We start from the raw sequence: 19,754 nt of genomic DNA on the forward strand, positions 1-19,754 counted from the left end.
TCTCTTCCTTTGAGCATCTCACTTTGTTCTACCCATCTTACCTCTCCTTTAAAATCCTCGTACTCTACTGCCCACCCAAGTACCACGCCGCGTTTCTCACGGAGAGATCTTCACTGGTTTCCTGCCTCAGCCTCTGCACCGAGCGACTTCTCATCCTCGGTGATTTCAACTTCCATCTCAACTCATCATGCTCTCTCCCCTAAGTTCACTGCCCTCCTATCCTCCCTTTATCTCTCCCTCCATATAAACTCCCCTACCCATATTCACTGCCACTCCCTCGACCTTGCCATCTCGCATGGCCTCTCTACTCCCAACTTGTTGATCATGGATAAGGCCATCTGATCACTTCCTTGTATCCCTCTCCACCCACATCCCCCCCCCACCTTCCTCCTCCCAACTCCTCTTCCTTCTGTGTTCGCCCCTGGAAAAAATTCTTTCCCCAAGTCACATACATCGGTACTTTCAAATTCTCAACTGTCCACCGTTTGCCCTTCATTCACCATGACATTTCTGCAGCTACCGATCTGCTCAGTCACACCCTCACCTCCACCTTTGATGCCCTTGTCCCCATTGAAACATTACTCTCTTTCATCCTGGTTGTTCCCCCTGGTACAGCCCAAGGGACGCAGACTTGAACGTTGATGGCAGACAAGTGGTTTAGCCATTCATTGCCAGATCTGGCTGGACCACGTAAAGCACCATCGTGTCCTGCTCTCCTCAAACAAAACTGCTCACTATTCCAGGATCATCCTGGAATGCCTGGTTCTATTCTTGTCTATCCAGTCATAGCCAGAGAATCACCTGCAATGGCTTCTCTTCCTGCTCCCGCACCATTGCCTCTGGAGTCCCCCCAGGATCTATCCTTGGCCCCTCCTATTTCTCATCTACCTGCTGCCCCTCGGCGACATCATCTGAAAACACAATGTCAGATTCCACATGTATGCTGATGATACCCAGCTCTACCTCACCACCACCTCCCTCGATTCCTCCACTATCTCTCATTTGTCACATTGCTTGTCCGAGATAAGCAAAAATTTCCTCCAGCTAAATATTGGGAAAACCGAAGCCATTATCTTTGGTCTCCGCTGCAAACTCCATTCCCTGGCCACTGACTCCATCCCTCTCCCTGGCCACTGTCTGAGGCTGAACCAGACCTTTCGCAGCCGTAGCATTCTATTTGACCCTGAGATGAACTTCTGGCCACATATCTGCTCCATCACCAAGATCACCTACTTACACCTCCGTAACATCACTCCTCTCTGCCCCTGCCTCATCTCATCTGCTGCTGAAACCCTCATCCATGCCTTTGTTACCTCCAGACTAGACACTTCCAATGGTCTCCTGGCTGGCCTCCCATCTTCCACCCTCCATAAACTTGAGCTCATCCAAAACTCTGTTGCCTGTATCCTAACTCGCACCAAGTCCTGTTCTCCCATCACCCCTGTGCTCGCTGACCTACATTGGCTCCTGGTACGGAAACGCCTCGATTTTAAAATTCTCATCCTTGTTTTCAAATGGCTCCATGGCCTCGCCCCTCCCTATCTCTGTAACCTCCTACAGCCCTACAACACTCCGAGATCTCTACGCTCCTCCAATTCTTGCCTCTTGCACATCCCTAATTTTATTCGCTCCACCATTGACGGCCGTGCTTTCAGCTGCCTAGGCCCTAAGATCTGGAATTCCCTCCCTAAACCTCTCTGTCTCTCTACCTCTCTCTCCTCCTTTAAGATGGTTCGTAAAACCCACCTCTTTGAACAAGCTTTTGGTCACCTGTCCTAATATCTCCTTATGTGGCTCAGTGTAAAATTTTGTTTGATAACGTTCCTGTGAAGCGCCTTGAGACATTTTAAGTTAAAAGCACAATATAAATGCAAGTTGTTCACCTCTTCTCCCAAATTGTAAACAATTTTACAACACCAAGTTATAGTCCAACAAATTTATTTTAAATTCCACAAGCTTTCGGAGGCTTCCTCCTTCCTCAGGTGAACGGTCTTCTCCCAAAGACATTGACTTATTGCTGAGATGTGGATTCATGGATGCAAGGCACCCTCCTGTTTCTTGTCCAAGAAACTGTGAGCCTTGGCAGTAAGTGCTGGCAGGCTATTCAACTGTAGGGGCCTCGAGTACAGTCCTAGCCTCACCTGTTGTCTATACAGGTGCATGTTCAGCAGGGGTTGCTGTATAGTTTGAAGGAGCAGAAATTCTGGTCAATTTTCCCCCGCTCTAATCCAGGGCACCGAGGCCAGTGTAGTTACTATTACCAGCTTGGCTGAGATCAGCTAACCGCACAGGATGAGAACTGAACCCAGGACCTTCCTGATCTGTATAGCTCAGTTACTCACTGTATAAACTCGAAGAGCCTTTGGGGGAGCCCTTCGATGCTACAGTGTGACTGCCAGTTCGTTGTGAGCATTCAATGAGTCTTGATTTGAAGGGCAACCTTACAAAGCCTTTCGCCTATGTCTATGGGTTTCTTGATGGAGGTTGAGGGACCAGTGTAAAAGGTGGCTGCTTAATGTAATTACAGGCTGCTGTCCCATCATGGCACTCTGATGTTTTATGATATGAAATACATATACTTTTTAAAACACACAACTCTCTGATACCATGCAGGACCTCTAACTGCTTCTGTATATCCACTTCGAAATACAGAAAAAGACTTGCGACTGTCTTGATGAGACAGCATACTGGTTAAATCCACACTTGCCTTTACTCTTTTAAGTAACGAATTCCCTGACCCTATCGCTTCTGAAACTCAGCTCAATTATATAAAGCACATCACTCCCTAACCCGATTCCAACCACACTTGCTCTTCTAGTTCCTGTAGACATTACTAGCTACCAACGCCATGGCAGTTTACTCATCGCAGTTCAATGCTGCTGCCCTTCCCTGATGCACCGTCTATTGTCTACGCTAATTGCAGGTTGCGTTTTGTTTGTACATCATAACAAAGCAACACTGGAAAATCTGGTTTCATCGTAATTGTAAGGTGTTTCTGCCTTGTGGAACAAACTACTTGTTCTGTTGTGTATTGTCGTTAGCTATACGTATATGGTTCGGAATAAAGCTGTTTATTTTGGACTTTTGTTTGTTTTTTTTCAGTAATTTAATGCCTGATTGTAATCTCTCTCTTCTGTAAGAGTTGGTAATTCTTTTTCTCTGAATTTCAGTGACGACCCAGACACCGTTCCCCTCGTTTTCCAATGTGTTGACTTTGGGCTGGGACCTCTTTAGTGCTTGGTCTTTAGATTTTATTATTTTACTGTGTGAATTGCTCAATAGATAATGAGTGAGTTATCATTCCAGACATCCAGGTATTGATGGGAAGCCTGGTTTACCTGCGGCATGGAATTGCAAACTCCCCCTATCTCCATCTGCTGGACTCCAACCAATGGGCAGACATCTGTGATATATTCACTCGGGATGCCTGTGCCCTCCTTGGTCTATCAGTCGAGTCACCTCTCAGTGTCAGGTAAGCTCAGCGTGAGAGAGCTGGAATCTTTTTTTCTCTTCAATATGTTCTAATCGTCTTTTTTTTTAAAAGAGGAATTTGTGTCATTATGGCTGTCCTTAAACAATAAATTAGAATTAAGTGAAACACAATTCTTTACAATCGTCTTATTTTTAAAGCAGTGGGTTCTGATGATGTGAGCAGAGGTTTTATGATTCCAAAGGTGTAAGGGAGCTTCATTAATACAAGCTGATATTGTCATCGACCCTGGGGGTTGTTGCCAGTGAGCTAATTTCCTTATGCCCTGTGGAATGAAACAACTTATCTTGTCAAGTAAGCAGAATAACGATGTCAGTCAAATGAGATTGACCTGGTTACCCCAGTGCTGCAGCCAGCTCAGTCTTAAAATCCTGAGACTTAACTGACTGAAAAACCAGCCTTGGGAGCCAGTTGAAGGACCAAATCTTATCAGTGTGGTCTCAGCTCAGGAATGGAAAGGTATAGGAATGCTGGCAAGTTTAAAATTTTAATATTTATTTTAGTCGCAAAGCACTATTAACCTAACAGAACAATTCCTGATATTAGCATTATTACAGTAATTAGATTCGTTTCAGTGTTGCCATGTCTTCGGCTGAATTTTTTTTAGAAACTGGTTGGCGCAGGGATGTTAGAATTCCGGGAGCTACTGGCAGGTGAAGTGTTAAAACCAGTTATTTCAGCTTCAGTGCGTGTCATGCAGTTTCTCCTATTGTTGAGTTTGGTTCTTCCTCTAGACCATTCTCCTAATGATGCCATTAACACTCACCGTTTAAACAGAAGCTTTTTAAAAAATCAAAGTTGTTGGGCCTAATTGGTAGATTTAAGGACTCCTGTCCTGATTTCTGACTGTTGAATAAATGCTCACTTCCTTGTTGTTCGATGTAATAATTTTAAGGGTTATTTTTCCACCTTCTCCCTCCCCATATATTTGAACTGTTTTTTGTATGTGTTTAAATGTATGTATGGGTTTGTGTAAACACGCGTGTGTATGTGGGGTGCATGAGTCCTTTTACTTGAAAGGAGCCAACCCACAGCAGTATCCTTAACTGATAACATGAAAATCTGCCACTATCAGAGCAGTGTACAGTTGGATCTAAAGGCCTGGACATATGACTTTGAGTTGGGTTGAGTAAGATGTGCAAGATAGCTATACACTGCACTTTACAGTATTATTCTGATGTGCCATGCTGTAACCCCTCTTCACAAGCCTTTGGTAATCTGTAAAATTGTTTCTTGGCCAACTTTTTCCAAACCTATTTTTGGAGAGATTTTGCAGCTTTTATGAACACTGCTGAATTCTGGAAATTACACTCCGATGTGCTGACTTTATAGAATTGTTATTTTGCACATTCTGGCCCAATATTGGTCTCCATCCAGTACTCCAATCTCATGTTCAAGTAATCATGCTGGTGTCCACTGATGGTTCAATTGGTGAATGTATGATTCAGTGTTGGACTGAGCCATCCAGACCAAATGATCCTAAATTTAACCCCAATTCGTGCTGTTCGCTAATCTCGGCTTGAATACCAGTAAGGATTCTATAAATTGGCCTCAGGATCCCTAGGAAGGGGGAAAAAACCATGAGCTCGCTGCCAGTTACTATCTAATGACCCCCACCCTCCTCCATTGGAAATTGTGCATCTGTGGACATTAGACGTAGATAGGATCAGAATCAGCTGTCAGTGGCCCCACTCCCCCGGGCCAGGGATACTTGCTAACTTTAGGTTGAAAGCCACAATCCCAAGCAATGGTTTGTTAGAAGGCTGCTCTTAAATCCAGCCATAAGACAATTCCACATGTTTATTTTAACAACATGTTACTATATAGAAAATACCAACAGAGCATCAAATTGCAAACAAAAAACATTTTCCATTAGCACTGGATACAGTACGTGGAGTATGTTCATCAATTTTTCTGAAGTAGATTATCAACTTATTCAACATTTGTTTCCATAAATTGGTTGTCTTGATCAGATACCACCAGTCTCATCAGCCCTGCATCATGCAACTTCTCCATCCAAGCATCATGAGGACCTGCAGAATCTGATCTACAACCAATTTGTGGAAACAAAACTATGGGTTCTGTAAATTTCAATGCCGCTCAACACCCACCCAGTTCCCCCATTTTAATCAGGACTGAAACAGTTGTGCACTGAGTTTTCCGATCTAGTGCTACGAGACATGAGTGAATGAATGTTTGCTGAGAGAAGACAAGGCAATTGTGTTTGGCCTCAACCGGAGTTAGTGGTTGCATTGTAAACCTGCTGATGCAACCGAGGCTGTGTGAAGATTGTGTTAGTTGGGCTGTTTTAAGCAGTTTAACGGCAACATTAATTAAATGAACTGTATTGTTTAATCTGAATTGAGGGAATGCCTAAGAGAGCTGAGTGAATCATCAGATAGATCCATGTAGGTATAAAAGAAAGGTTGTGCGAGCACAGGCTTCTTGAGCTGTGAGTCAAACTGAGTGAGGTGCTGACAGTGAGTTTGTGCTGAAAAAAGGTAAGGAAATGAATTTGGCCTAAGCAGGAGTTTGGCACCGAGGCAGAATGGGTATGAATTGGCAAGACGTGTGCACGGTGACAGTGTTCTCTTCTGATTTAGGTAGATTGTATACGCTGGAGGCCAGCTGAGTGAGTATAGGGAGTTTGGCCTGAACCAGAATTTGGCACTAAAGTGTAGTTGGCTTGAAACTACTTAGAGTTTCTGGGTCCTTTTAAGTCCATTTATTAAGTCAGGAGAGTGGAAACATGTGTTGTGTAGAACTTGCTTGATGTGGGAGTTATTTTTTAAAACGGAGTGTTCTGAAGTCCCTCCTCCCAGTTACTAGAATGGTACCAGGGATGAGGGACTTCAGTTATGTGAAGAGACTAGAGAATCTGGGATTGTTCCCCTTAGAGCAGAGAAGGTTAAAGGGCAATTGTAATAGAGGTGTTCAACATTATGAAGCGTTTTGATAGAATAGATAGGGAGAAACTGTTTCCACTGGTAGGAGCATCGATAACCAGAGGGCACAGATTTATGATGATTGGCAAAACAACCAGTGGGGAGATGAGAAGAAATGTTTTTATGCAGCAATTTGTTATGATCTGGAATGCACTGCCTGGAACGGTGGTGGAAGCAGATTCAATAGTAACTTTCCAAAGGGAATTAGATAAATATGTTAAAAGGAAAGATTTGCAGGGCTGTGGGGAACGAACAGGGGAATGGAACTAATTGGATAGCTCCCTCAAAGAGCCAACACAGGCACGATGGGAGGAATGGCCTCCTCCTTCTGTACTGTAAGCGTCTGAGTGTCCAGGTTTAAGAAGAATCTCCAGCTGGACTCACTCAAACCCAAAGTTACTGAGCTTGAGAAACAATTGACGACACACTGCATTATATGGGAGGAGGAAAAAAAATCAGTGTGTCTATTGACACCACTATGTCAGCCAATGAGTTGGAGGTGGGGCTTACAGCAGGACTCACAGCAAACAAAGTCAATTTACTCAGCAAGAAGAGTCTATTCAAACTGCACACTACAGTAAATAGTCTACAGAGTCTATTTAAAAGATCCTCTATAAACTGCATCAAGCAGAACTCATGACCGAAACTACAGCAACGTCTCCCGATAAAAGCAGGGTGATTTCTCCAGCAAAACTCAGTGAGTGGAGGATAATTACATAATACAAATTGAATATTTCTCCAGTAAAATGCAGTGAGTAGAAGCTAGTTACATAATACAAATTATGTGCGTAAAATCAATCCCAGTCACTTACATCAGTGCAGTTTCCAGGCGTGATTGATGGAGGAATTATCCAATCACCTCAATTCTGGCCGGGAATAGTGGTGTCCCTATATGCGGCCTGAAAAAATCTGAGAGCTCGCATTGTAGGAGGTGGGTCACCCCACAGCTAGAGGGCACTAGTGAGGCACAGGAAGGGAAGTAAATGACCATGGGGAATCAAAGGAGAGGTGAAACCAATAATAAACCAGTCACTTTTGATCAAGTGATGGCACCATCCTCCAACCGTGAAGGAAATATATCGCAGCCTACTCCTGAGATAAAGGTCAATTCAACTCAAGAAATTTCTTTTAATCTTTTTCATTGTTCCTGTATAAGATTGTCAAAAGTTATGGCTGTTTTCTAAGGCTTCCTTGTTGATGGGAGATACAATGAATGATTATATGCTTTCACTCCCTTTCTTCTGTTTTTAAAAAAAAAGTGATTTGCTATAAAAAGCCATTCAAATCCATACCTCTCAAGATTCTTGTACAATTAATCAGTTAAGCACTAGTATCTCTGTATAATTGACTTTTTTTTGTGCTGTTTCAGTTTTTCTGCTGGATGCCTGGCATTGCCGGTTCTGCTGAATATTAAGGCCGTGATTGAACAGCGGCAGTGCACAGGGATATGGAGCCAAAAGGATGAACTTCCAGTGAGTGTTGTCCATTTTGAGTATTTTTAGTGACAAACTAAATGGTGAATGTAGTGACTTCCCATCATGCCCAACACCCCCAGCCCCAAACCTGAGTAAGTGGACTCTTGCTGGTGGATAGGTTGTGTGTGACCAGATGAAACCGAACCATGTACAGTGGGTTGCTCTGGTTTCTCTCATAGCTTGGAACAGAATTGTGCATTTGGAAACCAATATGCAATGTGTGGGTGGTGTAGTGTCCCTGGAATGAGTCAGTGTTACTGGCCCATAGGTGCAACATGGGCATTAAAGTACCTGTGTTGCATTTTTCCGCACTTAAAAAGACAAATATGCTGAAGTTGTGCCACTGCCTGTAGTCCCCAGCACTCCTGGGACCTCTTCTCTACCCTTCCTTATTCCGTGGCAAGGCAGCCACTGGTTTATTTAGGGCTCTGGCGATGAGGCAGATGTGTTTTTCCTCCCCAATTTTTTTTTCATGGCATGGGTCATATACCCCATTATCTCCCTTACTTCAAATCTAGGAATTGCCCTGAATGTTACCCCATTCCCAGCTCTTTATACACTGCTTCACCTCTGATCTCTGGGATTATAGATGTATTTCAGCTCCCAACTCCCTCCCCTCTAGCCTTCTGACTACCACTGACACTGTGGACCTGCTCAACTGTTCCTTGACCTCTGCCCGTGACTGGAAAAGAACAGCTGGTCCTATCAAGCTTGGTCCATCCTGACATGATGCAACCTACGCCCGCCATTAAATTCATTCCAACTTGCCCTCCCCCGCAGTCTCACAATCAACTGGGAGAGGCAAGAAAAGAGGAAAAAACCTTAGGCCAACTTAGGAAAAAGCTCTGGGGAAAAACCTCTCTGATCCCCACAAGGAATCAAGCAAACTCCATGAGACCACGTTGATTGGTACCACTATCCCTGTTAACCCATTTACCATCTATAACTTGAGGTATCGTCCCCTCACCATATTGGCCAATATTTATCCCTAAACCAGCATCACTTTTAAAAAAAAAAAACAGATCTGAAAGGCGCTCTATAAATGCAAGTCTTTCTTTTCTCGGTGACATTATCCACATGTGTGGGGTCAATCTCCATGTCTACGCTGATGACACCCAGCTCTACCCCACCACCACTTCCTTCAACCACAATGGTGCACTCAGACTGCCTATTTGACAAATTGTGGATGAGTCAAAATCTCCACCAGGAAGACCAAAGCCATTGTTTTCACCCCCTTTCATAAACCCTGCTCCTTTATCACTTGGCACCCACTCCCCAACCACCTGCTCAGGCTAAACCAGACCATGTGGAACGTCGGAGTTGTGTTCAGTCCAGACTGAGCTTCAGACTCCACATCCTATCCATCACCAAGACCACTTCGCTCACTTACACACCTACTGTACCCCACTACTGCTGAAACCCTTATTCACACTTTTGTCAATGTCTCCTTGCTGGCCTCCCACCCTCCATAAACTCCAACTTGTTCAAAACTCAGCCACATATCTCCTGCCTTGCTCCCATCCTCACTGACCTATATTGACTTCCTGTCCCCAGCCTATTGAATTTTAAACCCTTGTCTTCAAATTCCTCCCTGTCTTATCCTACCTCTGCCATCTCCTCCAGCCTTGTCTTCCCTCCCACACCTTTAGTTCTTAACTTTGACCTTTTATGCATTTCCCCCTCCTCACCCCACCAGTGATGACAGAACCTTCAATCATCTCAACCCCATTCTCTCTTGAATTCCCACCCTAAACCCATCCACCTCTCTCACCACCTTTTCAAAACCCATCTTTGTGACTGGGCTTTCTTTGCTTAATCTGACACCACAGCTTGGCATCTGCTCATTATCAAACCTTTTTTCTCCCCCCTTCCCCCCCCCCCCCGCCCCCGCCCCCAGTAAAACACCTTGGGATGTTTTCTTTGAAATATTATATGAATTATTGTTGCATGATGTCATTGAGCACTAGTATATCTTAAAGTGTAAAGATTGCCTTGGACAGCTTAATTTTCTTTGCATATATTGAGTTAGGAAATGCCATAGTTGAGTGAATAATCACAAAATCTGCAGCAATGCAACAACTACTTGCATTGATATAGTGCCTTTAATGTCCCAAGGCACTTCACAGGAGCGTTACCAAATAAAATTTGACACCAAGCCATAAAAGTAGGTATTAGGACAGGTGACTAAAAGTTTGGTCAAAGAGTTGGTTTTAAGGAGGGGGGAGCGGTTTAGGGAGAGAATTCCTCACAAAGATGTAGATGAGACAAATAAGACCATGCTGGGTATCGAAAGTGTTTCACTCCCCAGGTTTCCTAGGGCGAAACCCACTCTTTTTTTGCTCTCCTTGTCCCAACTTTCTTCCTCATTTCTTAAAGACAGTGGCACTTGATTGGTTGTAGTTCCACCAACCCACCAATACAGTTGAAGGACCATGTGTGGACCTGGACAGCGAGTGTTCCTATGCTTTCAGCTGTGAAAGGAATCACGATTGAACACGTGTCTGTCCTCACCTGACCTTCACACACACTTCTCCGCAGGAATCACTGGCTACTGATCAGGAGCTGGGAGTCGGTCCGTTTTTTGCCCCCTCGTGACCCCACCACTTCAGGACCGAATGTCATTCCATCACTGCCACCCCCCATAGAGATCAGCTAACTCATCACATACCAGGGATTGAACCTAAGGACAGCATCGTCTGTATGGCGTAGTATTGCCCCCCTTTCCAAATAAAGGCAAATAAAAATGTAAAACTGACCCTTGTTTCTTTCAGATTGAGATTGAGCTGGGTAAGAAGTGCTGGTACCACTCTGTGTTTGCCTGCCCCATCCTCCGACAACAGGCAACTGAATCCAACCCTCCCATGAAGCTGATCTGCGGTCACGTGATCTCCAGAGATGCATTAAACAAACTGATCAATGGTGGAAAGTGAGTAGCATGCGGATACATCGACAGACTTATCGAGAGTAACGGAGTAATGCAGTCCTAAGTTTTGGAATGACCGATATTTACATGTCGGATCTGCCATACAGCTGAGTGTTGGTGGCAATTGTGAATCTCTGGGAGTGATCACAGATATAATGGGGAGGAGGCGAGGGGAAATACTTTGCTTATAACTAAAAAGGAATAGCCATCCCTGACCAATCTAAACCACAGTGCCTTCTTCCATATCTCTATTCTGGTCCTTCATTCTCCCTGACTCACACTTACAGCTAGCTGGGGGAGGTGGTTGTTAACGTCCTGATTTAATGGTTAGGTAGTTGCTGTTCTAGTATGATGAAGATATCCAGTTATTGTCTTGTAATTAGCTGTTCCATTCTGCCTTAAAAGTCTAGTTTCTGAGCTAGGTTTTCCTGCCACTCCTTCCCCACTACACCCCTGGCATCCAGCACTTGAGCCGCGAAGGCCATTACCTCACCTGGATTTCCCTCCGCAAGTGTACGTGTCTGTCTTAGAGAATGCCAATCATGTTTTTCTCCTCGGGAGCCCACTGTGCACAGCTTCACCTCTGCACTGCACCAATTCCATCATTGTTCTAGTTGGTGAAGCTTCTAATTCTCTACCGATTTACTGGTGACTTGCTGGGTTGGTGCAGCAGCTCATGGATGAAAGGCATGAACTTACCCTCAGAATCCTCGCCCCGGAGCGCTCCGAACCTCAGCAGGCAGAGGCTCACCCAACTTGCAAGGTCAGAGTGAGTTGCCCACCGCCTGGTGGTGGACTACAGAATGGCATAGATCTGGGAGGACCTTGCCTGCTAACCCCCTCAGCAGCAGAATAGTGCTGGGGGTGGGATGTTTACTGGGTGGGGCGGGTAATGCAAATTTAAACAAAAAAAATCTTTTCCAGCAAGGTACTTGTATCATTTCTTGCATGTTTCTCCTTGTGCAGGTTAAAGTGTCCCTATTGTCCGATGGAACAAGCTCCTGCAGATGCTAAACAGATCTATTTCTGAAGACCCTCTTCGAGCCCACTGGACATTACACCTCCTGTTGGAGATGGGCTGTTGCTAGGGTGTGTCTACATTAGTACTGTTTTATTGTGACCAGCCTAGGCCAGTAGATGGTGTGAATGTGATTTGCCCTGGATTGGGCTAACGTGGGCTGTGGCAGGTGTTTTCAGATGGTTTCTTCCCCCCGCCCCCCCCCCCCCCCAGCTATTGTAGGACCTGCACTTTCTTTGCACTGGTATAGAACCTGGATTAGCCATTAACTCCTATCTAACATTTTTTTGCCCCACTTGGCAGATGCTTGGCCATTACCAGGCAATTTAAATACAATTGCAATACCAATTTACTGCCACTTGATGTCAGCAGCTCACATTATAAACCCTGTGCTGCGGAGTAGTTCCAAAACATGCCAGTGGACCTCCAATGACTTTATTAGTTGCTGTACATACTTTGACACTATTCACCATTAAGGAGTTGAACGGCGCGACTTTTTCCTGAGTAACTTTATTTAATTTTACCACTGGTCAATGGGGGAATGGTTATCACAGACTCCTTTCCCCCCCACCCCCCTCCAATTCTGGGAGATATGTAATACTATACCACTGAGAGTTACTGAGATTCACAAACCTTTGTGGTATCTATTGAAAGGTCATGTTGCTGTGATGGTGTTTGCCAGAGGGTGGGATTGGAGTGGATTGTTGGGTAATGGAGCAGGAGCTCGGCATTGCATCTGATCCATCTCACGTATCCCCTGAAATGTGGTCACCAAGTGCAAGCAAGGAGGAGGGAGGGAGAAAAACCATACAATTTCCCAACAGTGAGCCTCCTCCCCTTCACAATCATACTTTTATCATGACTGATACATGGAGATCTATACTATGTTAGATATCAAAAGATCATATCTCTATCAATGAGTTTTTTAAGATGGTGGTCTGTCTCTATAGTCACTTATATCAGTACCGTGGTCCTTTATGCACTGCAGTGATAATATTTGACCCTCAATAACTTATGATCTAGCAGTCCTCGGGTCCAGGATCCTAGGCTGGGAAAATGTGTCCTTTTCTGATACACTCAGTAATGGCAGTTAACACAAATCAGCAGTGGAATTGAGTCCGACTGAAATGTAGAACTGGTTCAACAAGAAATGTTTTTCTGTGAGACTCCTGCTGCATCTTCCTGAGCACATTAAGTGGTGCACCACTGAACTATACAGTAAATCCCAAGTTTTAAGCGTAGTTGGTGCTAAGTACACTGGTCTTAGCCAGGGCAATAATGGGAGCATTACAGTTGCCCTCTGTGTTTCTGAGCTGGGGGAAGAGGGAAGTCATTTGGTATTCCTACTCTACTTTAACCAGTGATCCCCGCTGAAAAGTGTGGATATGTTGGACAGGACATCAGATGAGGACAGCTGTGATGCCCACCATGGTCCATGAGTGTGCAAATCTTGTTGCCTGGGTTCACACATAAAGAATGGCAGTTTGAGCATAGAGCTGCCAATGCCCATGTAACCATCCCCCCAGCAAGATTCCCAACGTCAGGAGAAATGAAGAGGGGAAGAAATGCTTTGCTTCAAACATGAATGTTCTTCATTCAGACTTTGCAAGTCAAAAAAAAGTCAACTTACAAACTTTTATAGCAGCCCATTCTATCATTCATTCAACACAAACTGAAACAAGGACTTATTGATTTAATTCTTTGGATTTTAACTGGGATTGGCCAGTTTGTGCTGGGGAGAGTGCTGTTTTGACTCTAGGTGGGAATGGCCACGAGGGGGGAGGGGGGAGGGACAGGTGGAGTCAATCGTGTTATGATGGCTATTCATTGTTTTTCAGAAATCAACTTTTAAAATTGACCTTTTATTTATATTTGCAAATTGTACTGTATAATTTTTTTAAAATATTCTTTATTCAGTTGTTTGTAATATAACCCTGTAATTGTGCCTTTGCAGATGTTTGTTTTCTGTGACATCACTGTAATTGCCTCTTGCACTAGTTCTGAATGAGTGGCAGTAGCACATCAGTCATGGTCTCCTGCTATACATGGTTGTAGGTACACACATAGGAACAACTTCCGTTAGATGCCAATTTTTTCTAATTAAGTGCTGATCTTTTGTTTAAAAAAACCTTTACCACTTAATTATAAACTGGTTATGTCTAAAGTAGCCACCCTAAGTATTCTTAATGAAACAAGCATTAAACCCCAGATAATTGGGAAGCAGGCAATACTTCGATCAGCAGTTCTAAATAATGGGAGTGAAGGGAATCTGGTTTGATTTGGAGGATTAAGCGAAGCCCATGTATTGTTTCATCTCAAATCCAACCCAGGCTGATGGGTTGAAGATCTCTTCCACCTGGTAGATGCTTTGAATGGGATAAACCTCTGTACCCCGCCAGTCTCGGTTGGCCCCGGTGCAGCTGAGTGAACTCCCTGCTCTGCCATGGCCACTGAGCATTTTTACCAGCTGCTAATTTGATGTTGGCCAACATGTGCCCTCTTTGAAGGCAGAGGTTATTTTTGACTCTCTTCCTTCCCTTCCCCCTTCACCCCATGTCGTGCACGTGCCACAGCCACCTGGAAGGTATGGGAGTATGGCCTGGGAAGGAAGCTTCATCCAACGTAATGTCCTTCTCTGTGGAGAAAGAAACTGACTCCTGCTTGCAAAGAAGAGCTTTGTAGGTAGCAATCTGTGTCGATGGCTGGGATAAATAGCATACATTGGGATGCCCATAATAGGGTTTCTCTGGGTTCTAGAACATAATGTACTCCTATATCACTGCCAAAAGTAATTAGAAACACTTAAAATCTGTATTAAAATTTATTAATTTTAGGTGTCGAAGCCTTTTGTGATCAGATTCAGGATGTACAACTCAGATTTACCTGCAATGGGTTGAGTGGAGATGTCCAGTATATTCGTGCAGGCTGGAAAGAAAGGATGACTTTAGAAAAGGATGGTGCAGTTGTTAACCACAAATAATAGCATTTTCTGATGACAAGTCCTGCAAACGGTGGGGTATGAAACTTTTAAACTAACCTGATTTTTTTTTTGGAAGGAGAAGTCAGATTTTTTTTCTTACCGTTTCTGAAATGTCACTTTGTCACAAAGATGGTCCTTGACTATCCTTTGCCATCTATTCTTGCTATATTTTTAGTTTGGAGGGTGCCTGAAAATTTTGGAGGTTGCTCCATTTCATGAGCTGTTATTTTAATCCCTAGTTTCCTTGTCACCTGTCCACACAGAAAACCAGAAGAATGCACAGAAAAGGTCATGGAATACCCTGCAATCAGCAGTTTGGAGAGCTCAATGCTCACTGATAATTTTAGACTGTTACATGACTTTTAAATTATATTATGAATAACAAATTATTACATTATTTTAGAGGAAAAATTGTTTAATAAATATGTTGAAATGCTTTTGTGATTTAAATTGTTTTTCTGTTTTTCATCTGCAATAATAAAAATGCAGAACCAATCCAGTGATGTGTTTTGGGGAATTTATTTTTTTGGAGGCAGATCTTTTTTTTTATTCGTTCATTGGATGTGGGCGTTACTGGCAAGGCCGGCATTTATTGCCCATCCCTAATTGCCCTTGAGAAGGTGGTGGTGAGCCGCCTTCTTGAACCGCTGCAGTCCGTGTGGTGAAGGTTCTCCCACAGTGCTGTTAGGAAGGGAGTTCCAGGATTTTGACCCAGCGACGATGAAGGAACGGCGATATATTTCCAAGTCGGGATGGTGTGTGACTTGGAGGGGAACGTGCAGGTGCTGTTGTTCCCATGTACCTGCTGCTCTTGTCCTTCTAGGTGGTAGAGGTCGCGGGTTTGGGAGGTGCTGTCGAAGAAGCCTTGGCGAGTTGCTGCAGTGCATCCTGTGGATGGTACACACTGCAGCCACTGTGCGACGCTGGTGAAGGGAGTGAATGTTTAGGGTGGTGGATGGGGTGCCAATCAAGCGGGCTGCTTTGTCCTGGATGGTGTTGAGCTTCTTGAGTGTTGTTGGAGCTGCACTCATCCAGGCAAGTGGAGAGTATTCCATCACACTCCTGACTTGTGCCTTGCAGATGGTGGAAAGGCTTTGGGGAGTCAGGAGGTGAGTCACTCGCCGCAGAATACCCAGCCTCTGACCTGCTCTTGTAGCCACAGTATTTATATGGCTGGTCCAGTTAAGTTTCTGGTCAATGGTTACCCCCAGGATGTTGATGGTGGGGGATTCGGCGATGGTAATGCCATTAAATGTCAAGGGGAGGTGGTTAGACTCTCTCGTTGGAGATGGTCATTGCCTGGCACTTGTCTGGCACGAATGTTACTTGCCACTTATGAGCCCAAGCCTGGATGTTGTCCAGGTCTTGCTGCATACGGGCTCGGACTGCTTCATTATTTGAGGGGTTGCGAATGGAACTGAACACTGTGCAATCATCAGCAAACATCCCCATTTCTGACCTTATGATGGAGGGAAGGTCATTGATGAAGCAGTTGAAGATGGTTGGGCCTAGGACACTGCCCTGAGGAACTCCTGCAGCAATGCCCTGAGGCTGAGATGATTGGCCTCCAACAACCACTACAATCTTCCTTTGTGCTCGGTATGACTCCAGCCACTGGAGAGTTTTCCCCCTGATTCCCATTGACTCCAATTTTACTAGGGCTCCTTGGTGCCACACTTGGTCAAATGCTGCCTTGATCTCAACACAATGCAGCTGAATGTTTTGAGAAGTTGAGGTTTGCAATGACCACTTCACCAGGGAGTTATATCCTGATCTTTAGAAAGCATTGGATCAGGTTAATCTCTTGAGACATGAAAGCTAGAATAAAAGCTCATGAAGTCAAGGGTGAAGAAATGGGAAAACTGGACCTGGTTATCCTTGGTACTTATTCTAGTTGGTTCGCTATGTGACCATTTTGCAGGAAATCAATCTTGGGAACCCTTCTGTTCAGGATATTTATTAATATATTGGATAAAGCTACTGTAAGTAGAATGCTGAAGTTTATGGATGAAACAAAGTTATGCGTTAAACCAGGGTGCCCAGAGGAATTGTAAAATAATGACACTAAAACAAGTACTACAACCACATACCGAAGTGTATCTCATTGAAATGTGAGGGGCAATAGGTTACAGTATTCTATCTGACAAAGTTTATAATTGTCAGAGGAAGTAAAGGACTTTAAATTGATAAACTATGAAGGACATAAGCTTTGGCTTATGGTTTTTGTAAGCTGAAGAAACCCTAAGCTAAATGTAACTAAAGAACCACTAGTTCACTTTTACAGTTGCTGACTTACAGTATCCAGTTCCCTTTGATTATGCTGAATGGAAATTTGGTCAAATTTTTCAAAAAAGTTGAACTAACGGCTCATTGGAATAGAGCAAATCCAAGACCGCCTTTAGAGCATAAGGAAAAAAGTCAAGTTCTGCATGTGGACTTAAATAATGGAGGAATCAGGGGAGCAACACATATAGAGTAGGAAGAAGTTAAAACAAAAAGAAAAATAACTTGAGTCACACAGCGAGTTACATTTCTCATTCGTGAGTTCTCTTCTGCCTCATCAGTTGGGGAAAGTTGCAGTGGTGACAATGGAAAGGGTAGCAATAGGTTTGGTAAGAGAGAGCTATTCCTGATAAGTAATGGCAGATGGTGGAGTAACCTTCTGAGATGACCTTCAGGGATGGAACCAACAGAGTGAGCATTCAATGGATGCAGCTGCTGCAATCTACTATAGAATCATAGAATCATAGAAGTTACAACATGGAAACAGGCCCTTCGGCCCAACATGTCCATGTCGCCCAGTTTATACCACTAAGCTAGTCCCAATTGCCTGCACTTGGCCCATATCCCTCGATACCCATCTTCCCCATGTAACTGTCCAAATGCTTTTTAAAAGACAAAATTGTACCCGCCTCTACTACTGCCTCTGGCAGCTCGTTCCAGACACTCACCACCCTTTGAGTGAAAAAATTGCCCCTCTGGATCCTTTTGTATCTCTCCCCTCTCACCTTAAATCTGTGCCCCCTCGTTATAGACTCCCCTACCTTTGGGAAAAGATTTTGACTATCGACCTTATCTATGCCCCTCATTATTTTATAGACTTCTATAAGATCACCCCTTAACCTCCTACTCTCCAGGGAATAAAGTCCCAGTCTGTCTAACCTCTCCCTGTAAGTCAAACCATCAAGTCCCGGTAGCATCCTAGTAAATCTTTTCTGCACTCTTTCTAGTTTAATAATATCCTTTCCATAATAGGGTGACCAGAACTGTACACAGTACTCCAAGTGTGGCCTCACCAATGCCCTGTACAACTTCAACAAGACATCCCAACTCCTGCATTCAATGTTCTGACCAATGAAACCAAGCATGCTGAATGCCTTCTTCACCACCCTATCCACCTGTGACTCCACTTTCAAGGAGCTATGAATCTGTACTCCAAGATCTCTTTGTTCGATAACTCTCCCCAACGCCCTACCATTAACGGAGTAGGTCCTGGCCCGATTCGATCTACCAAAATGCATCACCTCACATTTATCTAAATTAAACTCCATCTGCCATTCATCGGCCCACTGGCCCAATTTATCAAGATCCCGTTGCAATCCTAGATAACCTTCTTCACTGTCCACAATGCCACCAATCTTGGTGTCATCTGCAAACTTACTAACCATGCCTCCTAAATTCTCATCCAAATCATTAATATAAATAACAAATAACAGCGGACCCAGCACCGATCCCTGAGGCACACCGCTGGACACAGGCATCCAGTTTGAAAAACAACCCTCGACAACCACCCTCTGTCTTCTGTCGTCAAGCCAATTTTGTATCCAATTGGCTACCTCACCTTGGATCCCATGAGATTTAACCTTATGTAACAACCTACCATGCGGTACCTTGTCAAATGCTTTGCTGAAGTCCATGTAGACCACGTCTACTGCACAGCCCTCATCTATCTTCTTGGTTACCCCTTCAAAAAACTCAATCAAATTCGTGAGACATGATTTTCCTCTCACAAAACCATGCTGACTGTTCCTAATTAGTCCCTGCCTCTCCAAATGCCTGTAGATCCTGTCCCTCAGAATACCCTCTAACAACTTACCCACTACAGATGTCAGGCTCACTGGTCTGTAGTTCCCAGGCTTTTCCCTGCCGCCCTTCTTAAACAAAGGCACAACATTTGCTACCCTCCAATCTTCAGGCACCTCACCTGTAGCGGTGGATGATTCAAATATCTCTGCGAGGGGACCCGCAATTTCCTCCCTAACCTCCCATAACGTCCTGGGATACATTTCATCAGGTCCCGGAGATTTATCTACCTTGATGCGCGTTAAGACTTCCAGCACCTCCCTCTCTGTAATATGTACACTCCTCAAGACATCACTATTTATTTCCCCAAGTTCCCTAACATCCATGCCTTTCTCAACCGTAAATACCGATGTGAAATATTCATTCAGGATCTCACCCATCTCTTGTGGTTCTGCACATAGATGACCTTGTTGATCCTTAAGAGGCCCTACTCTCTCCCTAGTTACCCTTTTGCCCTTTATGTATTTGTAGAAGCTCTTTGGATTCACCTTTGCCTGATCTGCCAAAGCAATCTCATATCCCCTTTTTGCCCTCCTGATTTCTCTCTTAACTCTACTCCGGCAATCTCTATACTCTTCAAGGGATCCACTTGATCCCAGCTGCCTATGCATGTCATATGCCTCCTTCTTATTTTTGACTAGTGCCTCAATCTCCCGAGTCATCCAAGGTTCCCTACTTCTACCAGCCTTGCCCTTCACTTTATAAGGAATGTGCTTACCCTGAACCCTGGTTAACACACTTTTGAAAGCCTCCCACTTACCAGATGTCCCTTTGCCTGCCAACAGACTCTCCCAATCAACTTCTGAAAGTTCCTGTCTAATACCATCAAAATTGGCCTTT

The 19,754-nt window shown here is 44.2% G+C and overlaps 1 protein-coding gene across 1 annotated transcript in view; it reads left to right on the plus strand.

Moving 5' to 3' along the window:
* rmnd5b (required for meiotic nuclear division 5 homolog B) overlaps positions 1-15,326 on the plus strand; it is a 46,037-nt gene extending 30,711 nt beyond the window's left edge. Inside the window, exons 6-9 of the mRNA XM_067996473.1 lie at positions 3,307-3,472; positions 7,805-7,907; positions 10,682-10,836; positions 11,800-15,326. Of these exons, the coding sequence (XP_067852574.1) occupies positions 3,307-3,472; positions 7,805-7,907; positions 10,682-10,836; positions 11,800-11,863 (488 nt within the window). The 3' untranslated portion in view covers positions 11,864-15,326. The remainder of the gene's footprint in view (positions 1-3,306; positions 3,473-7,804; positions 7,908-10,681; positions 10,837-11,799) is intronic.
* The last annotated feature ends 4,428 nt before the right edge of the window (positions 15,327-19,754 follow it).

The sequence above is a fragment of the Heptranchias perlo genome, chromosome 14 (assembly GCF_035084215.1).
Source record: "Heptranchias perlo isolate sHepPer1 chromosome 14, sHepPer1.hap1, whole genome shotgun sequence".
Lineage (NCBI taxonomy): Eukaryota > Metazoa > Chordata > Chondrichthyes > Hexanchiformes > Hexanchidae > Heptranchias > Heptranchias perlo.